The 18053-nt window shown below is 38.0% G+C and overlaps 2 protein-coding genes across 2 annotated transcripts in view; one reads left to right on the top strand and one right to left on the bottom strand.

Moving 5' to 3' along the window:
- The window catches only part of immp2l (inner mitochondrial membrane peptidase subunit 2), an 85544-nt gene that overhangs the window by 60856 nt on the left and 6635 nt on the right, over positions 1-18053 (top strand). Inside the window, exons 4-5 of the mRNA XM_026202704.1 lie at positions 16900-16965; positions 17669-17771. Of these exons, the coding sequence (XP_026058489.1) occupies positions 16900-16965; positions 17669-17771 (169 nt within the window). The remainder of the gene's footprint in view (positions 1-16899; positions 16966-17668; positions 17772-18053) is intronic.
- On the bottom strand, positions 791-10938 carry lrrn3a (leucine rich repeat neuronal 3a). Its single transcript, XM_026202658.1, has 2 exons — positions 10294-10938; positions 791-3645 (listed from the first exon to the last, which is right to left on the bottom strand). The coding sequence occupies exon 2, from the start codon at positions 3290-3292 to the stop codon at positions 1226-1228; it is 2067 nt and encodes a 688-aa protein (XP_026058443.1). The 5' UTR covers positions 3293-3645; positions 10294-10938; the 3' UTR covers positions 791-1225.

Below are 18053 nucleotides of genomic sequence, written 5' to 3'. Positions count from 1 at the left end.
AATTGTGTGTCAACATGATAGAAAAATACTATGACATGTCAAAACTGCCTCGTGAGGTTAGTAGTTTAGGTAGACAATAAAGCAACTGAACTGGATTGAATATGGTAAGGTGTCTTCTCCTTAACCTTTGTAGTTTTTTTGGCTCTCGATGTGAACCGCAGGTGTTGCTGTGTCCATAATGCCCTCCATGTCTCACCAGGCTCACTGTGAAGTAGAAAGACCAGATGCCGCTCATTCCTGCTAACCTATTCGGTACCTACTGCTATAATGGCGCATAATTTAGCTGCTGTGTAGGTGACAAATGGCCCAACTCTAAAAGTCCCTGTGTTGGGTGCTAAAACCCCAGTGATATATGAGCATGCAAGTCTGATAAATCCTCCACATCATTCGTTCTGTGACGGTAATTCATCACCTGTGGGAGTTTAGCGTTGGAATTCCTATTGGATTTTTAATGAAAGAGAAGATAATGTGACCAAAAGTCAATGAGTTCTGTGAATTTTTTTTCTCTCCCACAAACCCCACCTTCACACTGAAAAACTCCACCTCCTCATTTTCCACTATTTTCTCGTAATTCAACTTCCCAGGCACATCCAATTATTGGGCCAGCCTATGTTGTTGTGTTTCTGTAAATATCAAAAAGTTATTTTTTATCTGAAATTTAGACTGGTTTAAATACACATGGGTTTTCATCTCGAGCATCTCTTCGGTTTCTTTTACATTTATGTCTTCTCAGTTGACAGTTAAATTAATCATTTGTAAAACACTTACAATGAAAACAAGTTGTCATTTTCTTTATAAATGTATTTTATCACAAAGTGTCATACATGTGTCCTGTTATGATCTATTCTACAAAGCGTAGTCCATCATAAACTTGACATTGTTTATTTTACCAATGACACAGCACAAGTAGTGTTACAAGCCCACAATAAAAAGACTCGGCCACTGAGGCTTTGCGCTCTGTGTAAATAGTCAAGCACAACCTTTCATGTGCTGTTCTTTGATCCTGCATGAAATAACGATTCTCTTCATGCTCCCTAGTGAAGTGTGACATTTAAACAATTAGTGGGTTTTTGGCAATCAATGTCAGATTTAGCAAGAAATGTCTTGGACCACAAACCACACGAGAATCCATTTCATAATTATCCAGTGGTGTGAGTCGGTATCAGACTGAGAGACATGTAAGAGACATAGTCCTGTGTCCACTGCATCTCAAACCATTGCTATCTCAAATGAAGTTTTTGGAGTCTGTTTCTGAATCATTGTCTTTAGCCCTTGACCCCCAGATTGGTTTAATGTGTGAAGGCAATATCTCAGACTGCTGATTCCTTAATTTCCTGTAAAGGTGATCCCTTCTCCGCAACATATAAATGATGAATGAACAGGCCACCGCGGACACAATCAGAAGCAGCGCAGTGATGCTGATTATCAATCCGTCATCGAAACCATCATCAGTTTTTCCAATTGAAACCTCAGCTGTACTGACATTCACACAGTTTTTCAAATGTCTACTATGCAGTTCTGTAATTTCCACACACACCTCGTACTGCGTCTCTGGCTGCAAATGTGTGAGGTTGAACGTTTTTAAATCGGACAACACATGGGCGGTGAACTGCAAGGGGCGCTGCTGGGATGTGGTTGACCACTTAATATTCGACACAAGACTCCCCTTGGGTGGCACCCAAGAAATCCTCACTGAATGTGGCTCATTCCCTTTGACTTGGATGTGCAGGGATTCATTTGTCGGCAGTGGGTAGTACCCGTTTACTACGATCGAGACGGATCTCATGTCCGCACCTATGAGATTGTTGGCCACACAGGTGTACTGCCCAGCCTCATTCTCTGTGATGCCATAAATATCAAACGATCCTTCAGGATGCAGGTGATACTTCTTGGAAACCATCTGAGGAAAAATCTTCTCTCCTGATGGTGTGACCCAGTGGATCTCAGGTTCAGGATCAGCAAACGCCCTGCAGTGCAGAGAAACAGAGTCCCCAGCACCCACATTGACCTGATCGGGAAGGCTCTCTGGAGATATTAGTGGCAGGCAGATATCCGCCATTTCACGGAAATGCACATGCTTGACAAGTCGACCTTCAAATTCTGAGGGTCCTGCGCATAAGAGGGCATCCGGTTCCATGAAGCGGACCTTGGTCTTGTTCATATTGATCCAGCGGATGACACAGTCACAGTAAATGGGGTTGGAGTGCATGCTCACCTCCTGAATGTTAGGCAAGGATTCCACCGTCACATAATGAAGGGCCCGGAGCGCATTGTTATTCAGCATCAAGGACTCGAGCCTCGGGAGTTTGGAGAATGCATTCGGGTGGATGAAGGAAAGTCGGGGGTTGTTCGTCGCTTCGATTTTGGTCAGCTCTGGTAGGTTGTGCACAGCAAAGCTGTCGATGGAAACTAACTCTGGCATGCTGTTAATGCCAAGTTCTTTCAAATGGATCATGTCCACAAAGTCACCCCTTTGGATCCTCTCTATGGGATTCTTGTTAAGGTCCAGAAACTTGAGGTTCCGCACTTGTCTGAGAGCAGCTTGAGGTACTTCTGGGAACATATTATCATAGAATGACACGCTTTCCAGCTTATCGAGTCCAACCAGGGCACTGTCAGGGATTTCAGTTAGGTTCATTCTGGTTAGCACAAGACTGCGGAGATTGATAAGGGGCTTGAAATTCATGTCCTGTATTCTGGCAATTGGATTCTCTCCTATCATCAAGATTTCTAGCTGGAAAAGGTCCCGGAACCACTCTGTTCTTATGGCCCTCAGCTGGTTTGAATTAAGATGGAGCCTCAAGAGCTTATTAAGCCCTTGGAAAGCCTCTGCACTGATCGAGGAGAGAAGGTTATGGTTAACATATAGTTCCTGTAAGTTTGGGAAGTGTGCAAGGCAGTCATCATGAAGGCTGCTTAGCCAGTTCTCCTCTAGGTGCAAAGACAGAAGTTGTGGAAGGTGACCTAGATAGACATCACTCAGTGAGGATATGTTGTTTCGGGATAGGTCTACCTCTGTTAGGTTTACCAGATAGTCCAAAGGACTGTCTATCTTTGCAATGTTGTTGGCCTGCGATAGAAGTACTTGTGTGTCTAAGGGCAGACTCTCCGGCAGAGACAGAAGTCCTAGATCATTACAGTCCACAGTTGGAGCCTCATTATACATGGATGAGGGAGAGAACCAGGGTCGGACTTCACATTTGCACAGCTTGAGGCACACAACCCTCCACTCGGAGGCCTGAACTGAGTTAGTCAGTGCCAGCAAACAAACTGCAAACAGCAAATCTTTCATCTTGGTCCTACTCTCTTCAGCTTGTAATTGGTCCTTATGGGGTCTGGCGTTAGAGGCGTTAAATTCACAAACACACAATCATTTGTTATGACAACAGGGTGTATTTCTGCTGATGGCAATTCACCCAAAGCAGCAAGTTCGTCTGTTGATGTCCTTGGCGGAGAGTAGCAACCTTTTAATTTACCCTGTTTTGGGTTGTCATGCAGTCTGCATATGGGAAGGTCAGCGTATCCTCAGGGGAATGGAAGCAAGAAAAGTGGAAATTTGCAGGGTGAGCTCAGGTTCCTGTGGGGAACGGACCACTTGTCTGCCATCGTTATTATGTTCAATCAGTCACACTCGTCACTTCCCATCTGTAGAAAATAAGAGACAGGAGAGAGAGGAAATTAATACGGTGACACATTAACTTCAAAAAGAGCCATACTGCGGTTTAGGAGCATGATGATATATTTAGACCATACAAGTGAAGGTATAGTTTTTTCGTGCCATCAAATAATACATTATTGCTGATTTGACCTCATATGTCTACCCTTACCACATCTATCATGTGACCACTGGGACTTGTCTCACTGATGTCAAGGAGGTTTTATGAGCAGAAGGGCAGGTGTTAAGAAATTCTGCGCACATCACAACCATTCTGTTTAGTGTATGCCTGGTTTGTAAGAAAAAGAGCATTAGTATGCAGTGCCGTCTTACTATTATGTTAGATAATGAGCTTTATTTGGCGACTGACTGGCCAGACACTTAAATCTGTTGTAACATGCTTTCATTTCTACGCTATGATGTGCTGTGAATATTATAACTAACTTTAACCTCATTTATATGAAAGCCAATTTAACAACTGATTCCTGTCATACATAGCGCATTTAATTTGTGGTTTGCATTTCTTTCAAATTTGTTATTCAAGGGCATTGCTAACTTTGGTTTTTATTGTCTCATAAATAGACATTAAAGCCAACTGAATGCACAGAGGAGCAATTATTTTGCAATGAAGTGCTATCCCAAAGGGCTCAGTGATAACCACTGCATTTTGTCTTTCAGTGGCAGCTGCCATTGGGCAGAGTAAGTTAATTAAGATGTTTTAAAATTTGCCTGTGAACTCAGACTCTGTGCTTTGTACCTATTGTATGGTTGACTAAAACTATATTTGAATGCATTACACAGTGAGCAACCCAGTAAGTTCCTTTTTAACCTTTTATATAGTGGTCTGTGTTTTTCAACACAGCATTTAATATAAATCAGTTTTTAATCAAATTGACAGGGTGTCTTTACTCTAATTCTGTCTTGGACAGATTGTTAATTCGATGGCTAAATGGATTGCTGTGCACTGTGAGGTTTGTGATAAGGTTTATGTTCAATGATATTGATTGACAGTCCTTATATAAATATAAAATGTGGGTGCTTACACAGAAAATCTCAGTGTTTTTGCTAGATCTTACTCCATATGTTGAAATTATGACTGGCTTGCAACCTTGAGGACAGAAAGCACAAAGCCACTTGCCTGTGCTAGATGAAGCTGTCAGTATCACTACAGGAGCAGGTTTGCAAAAGAACTCCTGTGTGCTTATGTTAGTCCGACTATGGCAGCGAGTCAACACAAGCAGGTGGGAGCATTTTTTTTTTCTCCTTTATCCTTGCATAGCCATCTGTTCGGTCCTGTAGTCTGCTTTTTTGCCAGGATTGTGCAAAGATCACTATTCATCCCAACGACCGTACAAATTATGAGGTTGTCAACTTATTTCAGAAGCGGCTTACTGTCTGATGTATGAGAATTAAGGGGTGTGTTGCCATGTTGTGGAGAGACTAACTAAAAGCAGTGGCTTTTCAACAAGCAATTAGTTGAAAAATAGCAAAAACATCACTGTTTTTATGTTATATATTATGTGCACAGTTTTACAGGCAAGTAAGATAACCAGATTTGCTCTCCTATATTCATCTCTTATATTTATATACAATATAGACAGTGTTAGAAAGTCTGATTTGTTTTAATGAATCAGTTCATAAAATAACTGATAAAAAAAGACAAATTGATTCTGCATAGATGTCACTTTTTTTGTAGATATCAAAGTTTATATATCAATATCTAAAATCAAAAATAAATAAATAGATTTATAAAATAAATTAAATTAAATATGTCTATTAAATAAATTCTTAAAATGTATATTCTTAAAATAAAATATATATTTCTTAATTACATTTATTAAATATTTCTAAATATAAATTTTAAATAAATATGATCCAAAATATTTCTTAATTTCGAATTGATGGAATTTTGATATATTAGTTTCTGTGTGTGTGTGTTTGTGTGTGTGTGTGTGTACAATTATTATAAATGATTATATATAAATAATTGAAATATCTTGTATTAGTTTCATCCACTGTCTTCACTTTGACTTTAACTGCAGATTTGTCCCATAATTTAAATCAGCTTCAAAGGCTGTTTTTCTCATTTATTTAACAGATAATAAACTGTCATTTTCTGCAGAGAACATACTCTTTGTTGCTATGACAAGCACAACATGGATGCACTGCGCTGAACGTAAGTGTGAACAAGTATTGATACACACACACACACACAAGGACACACATCTCGCTTGCTTTCCCATTTCAATCTATTTTCTGTTAAGAGCTTTGCGCCAAAGATGCCCACACATACTAATTTGATTTGTTCATGTATGTGTCCTTAAATAAGAGAGCCCTCAGCTGCGGTTCGTGAGTGTTGTGCTCACTTCATTATGTGTAACAGTGGTTTGAAATAGTAGAGAATGCTTCTATAGCTGAATGCTGGAAAGACTCTTTCTGCTCAGTTCACTGGTTCATGGGTTGACACATGCAGACAGATGCACAGTATCTGGAGAGATGTGTCCAGATGTGTAATGTAACTTAAACACTATTATGAGATCAGTGATTAATTGTGGTTTATACAACAGTTATCGCTGCTCGTCTAATGTGATTGGACATGTGGTGTTCCATTGGGATGTTTCAGTGAGAGGATCAGTTTTTGTCAGACCTTCACAGATATGTGCAGTCTTGATTTTTGAAACTTGTTTTTGAAAGTCAGAATGTCTTAATCAAAAGTATTATGAATGTTGACATTGTATTAGTTTGACAGCCTACTTTGTATTCTTTTGTTTTCTTTTTCTACCCACAGTTAGAATTCTGAAAGATACTTAAAGATGATCTTGAAAGAAACCTGAAATTGTGGCTTTCAGTAATGATTTTGATTTCAACTAATGATGTCTTTAGAAAGCCAAAAGCCAAATTATAATATATATATATATATATATATATATATATATATATATATATATATATATATATATATATATATATATATATATTAATTTACTTTAATGAATTCTTATTAGTAACAACACTGGATTTATATATATTTTTTTTATTTATTGATATAATTATTATATATATATATATATATATATATATATATATATATATATATATATATATATATAAATAAAAAATCAGTTCTAAAAGAAGTCAGAGCTGGATGTAATGTTAGAATTCCCACAGTAAACTCTCCAAAAACCCTCCATTTTTAAACAGGAAGTATGTGGTGATTGGCTAAGGGATGTGTCGAAGATGTTGTTTGCGTTTAGCACTGAGATGCTTTTTCTAAGGAAGTTTTCGGTGGAAATTTGTAGTGTGTTTTGTCTGAACAGGACCAACAGCAGTCCTCTGTCTATTTGCATTAATCACAACTTTTTGTTGACAACCGTTCCTTTCCTAGAGTCAAGACAAGAGTCCAACCACTTTACCTGAAATATTTATGGTTTGCCTCCTTTAGAGAACGTACGCATGAAACTAACACACACTCTCTCTTCTCCATCCACCCGTGTAATGCTACAGACACCACATAAAGTGGCCCTGCTGCACTATGTTTTATTCACAAGGTAGAAATCTCGCCGTACTTCGGCAGCAAGCCAGCGTGTGTTTGGAGGTGACACCTTGTCACATGATGGCGTAACACTGTCTGTGAAACGCCTTCCCCTCTGGTTTGCGTTTAGGGAAAGGAGTGGATCTGAGGGGGCTGCTCAGGTTTCGTTTCATACTGTGTAGTGACTGAGAGCAAGAGTGAGAAACATGTGCGGCGGGCAGAATACTTACAACCCAGCAGCAGCAGACTCTTGTGACAGGGAAGTTAATAGATTAAACATTTAGCTCTTGACCATGTGGGTCCACCTACGTGGTTTCAGGTCCACTTCTAGTTTGGCTTCAATAGCAGATATATAGCTGTCGGCAACGTTCAGCTGTTTTTCATTTCGCCTTCTGCTTTGGTTTTAATTCATTTACAGATTCTGTTGCTGAAATGTTTTTGAATTGAAGTTAATCATCCCTGTAAGTTGACTTTTAACACCACCACCATGTAAAACTATCATGGTGTGGATGTACCTGGTACCTCTATTTGGAAAATAGAGTTTTTCTAGTCTGTTCTGTTCTATGTATTCCATTCTATTCAACTCTATTCTGTGGTATAATCTGTACTGTTCTATTTTCTGTTCTGATCTATTTTGTTCTGCTGTGTTAAATTATACTCTGTTCTTCTTTATTTTCTACTATATTCTATTCAGTTCTGTTCAAAATATTTAGTTCTTCTCTATTCTACTTTTTTCATTTCATTATGCATTCTATTTTGTTCTTTTCTGCTGTATTTTATTTTAATTTCTTCCGTTGTATAAAATTTTTCTCAGTTCTTTTATTCAATTGTTTTGTTTTGCATTTCTCCATTTTATGCTGTTCTGTTTTTCTATTTCATTGTGTTTTACTCAATCCTATTATGTTCTTCTCTTATTCCATTTTTTTCTGTTCTTCTTGTCAAATTCTGTTTAAGTATTATTCAATTCAATTGAGTTTTCCATTATTATTTTAATATATTCTACTCTTGTTTTGTTTTTTTCTATTTTATTCTGTTTATTTGCTAATGTGGTCTCTTATTTTCTCCTCTGTTTTTATTTATTAAATTTTTTCCTGTTCTGCAGTATTGAATTGTTCTTTTGTTTTGTTCTATTCTCTCCCATCCTGCTCCGTTTCTCTTTTCTGCTCTTTTCTAATTTGGTCTATTCTGTTCTGCGGTCTAATTTTACTTTATTTTGAAAATTCAGTTCTATTGTGTTTTCTACTATGGATGTGTATTTCTATTCTATTTTACTATATTCTCTTCTATTCAGTTCTAATTTATGTTCTGTTTTACCCTATTATACTCCATTTTGCTTTAATATCACAATTCTATTCTACCCTTTTGTTGTTTTTAATTTTATTCAGTTTTCCCTAGTGTGTTAGATTTGATCTTCTGTTTGTTCCTCTCTGTTTATATTGTGTTCAGTTCTGCTAGGTTTTTTTTTCTCCTGCTTTTTATTCTGTTCCATTCTGTTTAGTCCATTGTGTTGTTTTGTTTATTCTATTCTGTTCTGTTCTGTTCTATTCTTTGATTCTCTTCCGTTCACAAACTGTACAAGGTACTCATGTAGTCAAGCTCATGAAGTAAACTTGGTTGTGTTTTCCCCCGTGTGCTGTAATATATCAGCATTGTTTCCTATCACACTACATGGTGACACTTCAAACGCCTGCTGTGAAGTATAATTAGCTAAGATATTACGCTGACACGGGCACCGTCAGAGTGTGTGTGTGTGTGTGTGTGTGTTATACAGTCCTACAGCTCTCACCTGCTCCGCACTGCTGGCGAACACACCGCACGACAGCAATTAATTACGCTTCAGCACTGCTGACAGAATCCCTATAGATATATCAGCTATTTCTGTCGCATATTCTTCAGCCCTGTCTCAAGACATGTTAGCTTTTTTTTCTTCTATTGTCCCAATTGATTTCTCTCTCTCAGCTCCCATCTACACCTTGTTCATACACATGAGGCAGGAGCAAATACCATAAATCAGTGGTGCTTAGACCAAATACATGTCCCTTTTTGGTTCCTACCTTTTTATAATCCATTAACCTATTGCATTTTGATTCCAAACCAAAAAAAACAAACTTTGTAACCACAGAGAAGCCAAATATTTTATTATACTACTGTACTTGCTACCATACGATCCCTAAGTGTCCAATTCCAGAGGCACATGAACTATGCTGAGGAAACTCAAGCCGGTTTGTTTTATACTGCCGCATCACAACCTCTTTTACCATCTGACATTGGAAGCAAACATAACCTGTATTTAGTTCGCAGATAGCATGTTTTTTGGATTTTAGGCTGAAGAATAATATAGGTCTTCTTTAAAGCACAGCCGAGTGACGTCTGTCAAAGTGAGGTGCTGTATGAGCTGTGGCGTAAAATAATTTTGTCATATTTCACAGTCTAATTTTACACGCAGTGATAAAGCAAGATTTATAAGACCATTTTTTGACCATCAGGGTTGATTGTGCATGAACAAAGCTAATTGTCCAGAAATAATGCTAAACCTTTGTTTTAATGCTATGATAATGTGAGGGTAACATCCAGATGAGTAGGTGCAAGAATAATAGCCTACAGTTGGGCCAGAAGTAGCTGTTTAAATTCTCAATTTTGATAATGCAACATTCATTGTGCAAGTTCATTAATAACTTTTACTAAGCTTCTTTTTTTTTTTTAAGAATGATAATGCTCTCAAACTGGTGACAAAATAAACATATACCTTACGTATTACCCTCACTACAATCTCTAAAATCCCTTGCAGTAACTTAAGGAGCCATAAATCAATAATTTCCTCTTGATCTATCACATTATTGGATTCACAGTTATTTCTCCCCATGATACCTGTAGAGTCTCTGCGTTAGATTACGACATTTTGTACGCAAATGCGCAGAGCTTTCTGATCAAAAACATAGGAATTATTCAAACTGAAGATAAAAATACATATTTAGGAGTGTTTGTAAAATTAATTGAGCGAATACATTACATTTGGCTTTAAGTCCCCCTGCACTGGCACGCTATTAAAATCCCCCATCACACAGAATGCTCATGAGTCATGAGAGCGTGAGAGAGCCGCGCTTACCAGAGAGAATGAGATTCCTTGTTTGAAGCGCATAATATATTCCTTTCCTCTCAACCGCGGGATCGAGCTCCAGACTTGCGGGGTTGTTATAGAGATCTAGATCCAAATTAATTATAGCTTTATTTGAGCGTGTGAGAAATGTGGAGTCTCTCTCCATAAGGTTGTATTGGATAAGATGCTGAGCGCACCGCGGACTGAGGACCGGAGAAGCGCGTATCCATCCAGCTGTCTGTGATACTCCCTCCCTCCACAGTCTCCCCAGGGACAGGCGAATTCTGCCTGTCGTTTGCTGCAAGCTAATTGGTCGAGCAGACCTGTCAGTCAAGTGAGGGCTCCCTCATAAACTGGGAAGGGGACGGGGCTATTACATCGCTCGCTTTTTACCATCTCTCTCTTCCCTCTGCATTTTCATACTCCCACTTTCTCTCTATCTTTGCCTGTCAACTTGATCTCTATTTGTAGTTTTCTGCGCTCTGCCCGTTAGGCTACAACTCTGATAAAGATATGTTACTTGAATATTCAAATGCTGACGATTGGATCAGTGCGTTTCATGTGGTTTTTACTTAGATTTTACTTTGAACATTAATTGGTTCAGCATCACAAAAGTAAACACTGAAATGTATTAATGTAGACAATACACCGCCAGTAGTAGCCTAATGTTCAAACTTTGAGGTCGGAAAGTATTTAAAGGGATATAGTTCATCTAAAAATGAAAATTCTGGCATCACCCTCATGTGGTTCCAAAACTTAACTTAATTCATCTTCAGAACACGAATTAAGATATTTTTGATGAAATACGAGAGCTTTCTGACCCTGCATGACAGCAACGCAACTGATACATTAAATGTCCAGAAAGATGGAAGGGACATAAATAAAGACTGACACGAAAGAGAGGAAATTGTTTAATAAAGTCATTATTTTTGTTTTCTTTATGCAGAAAAAAAATGTCTCATAGCTGCATAAAATTACAGTTGAACCACTGGTGTCACATGGACTATTTTAATGTTGTCTTTACTACCTTTCTAGGTCTTGAACATGTTGGTTGCATTGCTGTATATGCAGGGTCAGAAGGCTCTCGTATTTCATCAAAAATATCTTAATTTGTGTTCAGAAGATAATCAAATGTCTTACGGGTTTGGAACCATATGAGGGTGAGTAATCAATAACAGAATTTTCATTTTTGGGTGAACTATCCCTTTAAGTTTAAAGGGGGGGTGAAATGCTCGTTTTCACTCAATATCCTGTTAATCTTGAGTACCTATAGAGTAGTACTGCATCCTTCATAACTTCAAAAAGTCTTTAGTTTTATTATATTCATAAGAGAAAGATAGTCTGTACCGATTTTTCCCGGAAAAACACGACAGGCTGGAGGCGTGATGTGTGGGCGGAGCTAAAGAATCACGAGCGCCAATAGGCTTTTGTGTTGAGAGCATGTGGAAGCTGTGACAGCTGTGAAGGCTGAAACTGAACGAGAGCAGCAGCAGCAACGACTCGCTCCGAGCGGGGCTCGAACCCGGGTCTCCGGGAGGGGAGGGGGACGCACTAACAAGGAGGCAGAGATATTTTAAGCAGTTTTACTCACCGCATGCGGTTCCAACACACGATCGTGACCCTTTTTCGTTGGGACTGCATTATCCTTAAGAAATAAACGATGTGCAAATCCGGCGTCAAACTGGGCCTTGTTTGTAAAACAAGCATCTTCGAAATGCAGGGAACAAACAAAAACACTTGCACAACTCCGTTGATGCTCTGTAAAATAAACTCCATCCACTGGTCCCTTAATGCTGTTTTTTTTTGGTAATCTGTGCAGGGTTGTCTTGCCCTGGCAACCAAAAACACACTCCTTTTGTGACATTTCGCGACGCTCTCGCTCTGATCAGTGAATGCCTGTGCTCTCTCATTGCTCTGCTATACGGGAGCGCGCGCTCTTCCGGCAGAAGTGCCCTTATAAGGAAATTCCGCTCCATCTAACGTCACACAGAGCCATACTCGAAAAAAACTTTCCGAAACTTGTGACAAACCGGAAGGAGTATTTTTGGAACAAGTTTAGCACCATCTGCTGTCAGAGAGTGAATGTGCTTTGCTTTCATTCGGCGCATCTCGTGTTCCTCCATGTGCTTCTCATGTGCTTGCTTACATCAGAGCGGTAGACGAGTCTTTCAAGCAGCATACAGCTGTGTTGTGCATTTTGACCAGCTGATGGGAAAATAATTCTTAAAATGCATCCCAAATTCTGAAAAATCTGTAATATATAATTATTCACGGTATTTACCATGATATATAGCATTACTGAATACAGGCACATGTCTAATAAATATATATATTAGGGCTGGGACAACGCGTCGAGGTCATCGATTACGTCAACGCAATAAATAAGTCGACGCAAAATATGTATTCTAATATATTCTAATATATTCCAAAAAAAAAACGTTTGCAAAACGTTTACCTTATGTGCGCTGAATATACGCGATGGCCGGATCAACATTCTGTCCAACGTTATATAACCAATACAGGGGTTTTTCTGCATTGATCTTTTTTTGGCGGCTGTCAAAGCCTTATTTGACACGATAGAAAAAGGGCGAAACACCAAAGTTTCACGCGCGTTCGCGCACTCACAGTCACACGAGCGCTCTCTCTCTCTCTCTCTCTCTCTCTCTCTCTCTCTCTCTCTCTCTCCCTCCCTCCCTCCTGCATATTAACCAAAATCATTAGACACGATAGAAAAAGGGCGGAAAGCCAAAGTTTCACGTGGAGCATTCTGAGATTTTTTTTTCTCCATGACAGGCTGCTGGCTCCCACTGTTTATTTTTTTTTTTTTATTTGGGAAAAGCACTCTCTGTATTAGCTTAAAGCCCTCAAGTTTACATTGGCTACTGTATTCTTTCAATTGCTCTAAACAAGTATTTTGGGTTACCTTTTTTATTGAATGCTAGACATCAAGTTGTTGTTATTTTCATCTGAAAGAAGAACTTTTTTTCAGTAAGCTAGGCCCTATGTGTTCATTAAGCTTGTTTCAGTAAGCTATGTGTTTTCAAGGTTTCAAGGTTTTATTGAATGCTATCTCTATACAAGTGCAAAGTAATGCATTCTTAGTCAGTCTTTTATTTTGTAATTTTAAGAGCAATAAACATATATTGCATTGTTAAGGAATTCATGTTCTTTTCATACAGATATGTAAATCAACATGTATAAATTGTTAGTAGTCAATTCATGGGGAGATAATCGAAATCGAATCGGTCTGAAAAAATTAATTGTTAGATTAATCGATGCATCGAAAAAATAATCGCTAGATTAATCTTTTAAAAAATAATAGTTTATCCCAGCCCTAATATATATATATGCATACATACAGGTGCATCTAAAAAAAAGTGAATATCGTGAAAAAGTTTTTGATGATTAGAGTTTACAGCTCATGAAATTAAAAAATCCAGTATGTCAAAATATTAGATTATTTGCATGTGGGTTTCATTAAATGACCATCCCTATAGTATAAATTTAGGGTTTTTCTTGTTCTTTGAAACCACGATAATGGGGAAGACTACTGACTTGGAAATGTTCCAGAAGACAATTACTGACACCCTCCACAAAGAGGTTAAGTCACAGAAGGTCATTAATGAAAGGGATGGCTGTTCACAGAGTGCTGTAACAAAGCATATTAAATGCAAAATTGACTGGAAGAAAGAAATTGGGTAGGAAAAGGTGCACAAGCAACAGGTATGACCGCAAGCTTGAATATACTGTCAAGCAAAGCCAAATCAAACACTTCGGAGAGCTTCACAAGGAGTAGACTGAAGCTGGAGTCAGGTGACAACAGAAACAACATCTGAAGCGTCTTACATGGGCAAAGGAGAAAAAGAACTGAACTTTTGCTCAGTGGTTCCAAAGTCCACTTTTCAGATAAAAGTAAGTTTTGAATTGAATTTAAAATCGAGGTCTGGAGTCTTGAGGAAGACTGGAAAGGCACAGAATCCAAGCTGCTTGAAGTCCAGTGTGAAGTTTCCGAAATCAGTGATGATTTGAGGTGCTGTGATGTCTGCTGGTGTTGGTCCATTTTATTTTATCAAGTCCAATGTCAATGCAGCTGTCTACCAGGAGATTTTGGAGCACTCTATGCTTCCATCTGCTGACAAGCTTTATGGAGATGCTGATTTCCTTTTCCAGCAGGATTTAGCACCTGCTCAAAGTGCCAAAACTCTTCCAAGGTTTGCTGACCATGATATTACTGTGCTTGATTGGCCAGCCAACTCACCTGACTTGAACTCTTGAACTTGGAATCTTTGGGATATTTTCAAGAGAAAGATGAGAAACTGTCGATCCAACAATATAGATGAGCTGAAGGCTCAATAGTGCCTCAGCAGTGCCACAGGTTGATCGCTTCCATCACACCTCACTGATGCTGAAGTTTGTGCTTAAGGAGCCCTGACCAAGTATTGAGTGCATAAATTAACATACTTTAAAGAACTTAAGCATTCTCAGTTTTGCAAATCCTTTTTTTGATTGATCGTAGGAAATATTCTAATATTCTGAGGTACTAGATTTTGAAGAATTCTAAATGTATTAAAAACATTAATTGAGTCATTTTTACCCAGTTCTGCATAATGAGAGCTTTTCTCATTTTTTGCAAAATTTTCCAGTTTGGCCTACAGTTTTTGTGAGATATAATCGATATTGGTAGTGTTTAGATAAGTCTTTCTTTACACACACTTAACCAGGCTCTTGGATTTACTGCTAAATTCTTCTTGACAAATCAGAATATATTCTCTCAGCATGCCATATGTAACACTTGAGATAAACTCCAACAACATTCAGGGCTGCAGTAGTAATGAAAATCACAAATCAGGCTGAGCGTCGGAGCTGTTGCAGAAGAGGTGTGTGTGTGTGTATGACGGATGGAGGCTGCGCTAGAGCTGTTTGAAGATTTAACACTGCATAGGTTCTGACAGGAAGCTTGAAGTAAAGCATTTACTGAATTTTATTTTCTTTAATCTGAAATTAGATTTTAAATAAATGAATTTCATGAGTGGTCTCAGACTTTTGGAACCTCATTAAACTGTTATTAAAAACTAGAGTAAATACATATAAATTGTATCTGTTTAAAAGATAACACAAAATGCCCTACCAATGTCTTGTGAGATATTCTAAAGGAACAGTTTTGTTCTTAGGTGTCTAGATTTTCAAGACATGGTGTTCAGGCTGTCACAAAGAAAGTAGGCAATTTCTGACCAAAGTGCTGGCTCAGCATTTAAGAGGCGTTTGGCACCAAAGTACACACTTCAACCGTGAGACGTCATCTTATAAGAAGCCTTACAGGGTGTGTTGCAGCTGAGAAAGCGCTCTTGCGGAAAGGCAACAAGCAAAAAAGATTACTGTACATGAAATTCCATAAAGCATTTAGTGACAGCCAGCGGCAGAAAGTTTCTGAAACGTGGATGGGATGAGAAGTTTGCAGTCTCCTGGAAGACAAGGTTGGGGCTTGTTCACAAACAGGGTCATTGTGGGTAATGATGTGGGGGATCAGGTCAAAACTGATGAAACAAATACATCACTACACATGTAAACCTGACCCCAAAATAAAAGCTATGTGGGATCAGCCTGGGGAACTTGGGATTGCCAGGCCTGAAAAAAAAAAAGTAAGTTAAAAGTTATGAAAAAGGAATTGTAATAAATTGAGCTTTGTGCCATTTATCATGAATATTATGTTTGAAAACTAGCATTGTGTGTATATAGAGCAATAATTTGAACTGTGTTATTTTCATATTATTTATATCTTATAGTATTTATTCATATTTCAAAATAGTTTTTATATTTCCATTTTAATTATTTTAGTATGTACTTTCACCATTTTTCCAATTATGTGTATAATTATATTTCACTTTATTTTTATTTCAGTTTCAGTATTTTTATTATCTTAAATAGTTATATTTATTAACTGTTTTCAGTTAGTTGCCAAGGCAATATTTCTTCTAAATTGTCTGTTTCTTCATCTAATATTTGTTTTATTGTATTTGAGCTTTATTTCAGTTAAGAAAAAATTTTTTTCTAGTCTATCAAAAACAGGTTTTTAAATATCTTTATTCAGTGACTTTATATGTCATAAAAATTGATGCATATTTGCTTTCGGAAATATTATAAAGTTCAAAAAAGAAAAAAAAATCAAGATATAAAAGTCAAACTGTGCGATATAAAATTGCAATTACAGAACATACATTTGCTAGATATAAAGTCACATTGAAAATATGAGTTGCAATTTTTTTTCCAGACAGAAACTCATCTGTAAAAGAATTCATAGACTAGTAAATATATAACAGTATTATCCTTTACCTACATCTTAAAATTTAGGCATTGTCCCAAATGAGTACACTAATTGAATCAAGTGAAATATGATCTAATAATATAGCGCCCTGAAAATCAAGAGTTTTGACATTTCATCGAGTCTTTTCTTGACTTACTCCAGCAGATAAGACCCATCTGGTCTCTGAAAACTGTCCCTAATGCCCCGTAATCCACTGAGCTCGGCAGCATCCTCAAATAAACTAGGAACAGTTCTGTCATCAGTATGCAAATGTTGTAGTCGTACCATCTCATATCTGCTCACTCCTCCTGCAGGAGCCCGAAGGACCCTCAGCAGAAGATCATCAAACGGGTCATTGGGATCGAGGGGGACTTCATCAAGTAAGTTTGTCCCAAATTAAGATGACATCACGATTGATTCTTGGGTTCTAATGGCAGAACTTGTTTTGTATCCTGAAAAGTGTTTACTCAGACTAACAGGCCTTTGTAGCACCGCTAGAAGGATCTGTTTGAGCTTATTAAACGCGCCAATTCAGGCTCGGTCCTCTTTAAATGCTTGTATCGCACAAATGCACCATTTAGCCGTTAGTGTCATTAAACATTAATGTCTCATCACACCATGCACGGCCAAAAGCATTACATCTCAAGGTGATCTTGGGATTCGGTTGAGGAAATCCCAGGCCTGATGACTTCTCGAGTTTGATTTCGAGAGGATTCGTATGAAAAGGAAGTTAATTTTCTTCTGTGATGGCTGATGAAGAAAAACTGCTATTAAAAATCGGAAATTTCCTTCACGCTCTCGCTCTAAAGCTCTCACGGCACCGCCTGCGATGGATATGAGCTATTGCGGTGTCAGAAAGTCATCGCAAATGTAAAACAAAGACTGCAGCAGCTGTGCGAACATTAATTATTGATCTTAGATTTAGAGAGCGGGGCAAGAGCCAAATGCAGGATTGGTGAGTACACGTGGCTGGTCAACTGTAACATAAACAGCGAGAAATGAAAAATAGCCTGATGTTTCCCTGCATTAAAAGCAGCCAGAATCCATTACTGTTTTAATGCATAATTTTTTTTCTATTATCAGAACGCTGGGGTACAAAAACCGTTATGTAAGAGTTCCAGATGGACATCTGTGGATCGAGGGCGACCATCACGGACACAGTTTCGACAGCAACACATTTGGACCGGTAATCAATTAATTGGTGTTTACTAAAGACAAAATCTCATAGGCATACACTGACACACATTGAGACTTAGAAGGGCTTTACAAACACTTTAGCAACACCATAGCAACAAGCAACAGCACCCTAGAATCATTTCGGCATGTTTTGCATCACTCATATTCTCCTCAATATATATATGTTTTTTAATATATTCCAAAACATTGGATGATTTCATTTTGTAGGTTTTGCTTCTTCTGTTTTTTGTTGTTGTTATTAGTTTTTTTGTTTTCAATTGTTTTTAAATTT

This window comes from Carassius auratus, chromosome 25, assembly GCF_003368295.1.
Source record: "Carassius auratus strain Wakin chromosome 25, ASM336829v1, whole genome shotgun sequence".
NCBI lineage: Eukaryota > Metazoa > Chordata > Actinopteri > Cypriniformes > Cyprinidae > Carassius > Carassius auratus.
The sequence above is the reverse complement of the archived record's forward strand: the minus strand, read 5'-3'. Positions and strand labels throughout refer to the sequence as shown.

What these genes read in the sequence shown, in the direction of transcription:
- lrrn3a (XM_026202658.1), bottom strand. Translation starts at nt 3,292, where the DNA reads ATGAAAGATTTGCTGTTTGCAGTTTGTTTGCTGGCACTGACTAACTCA.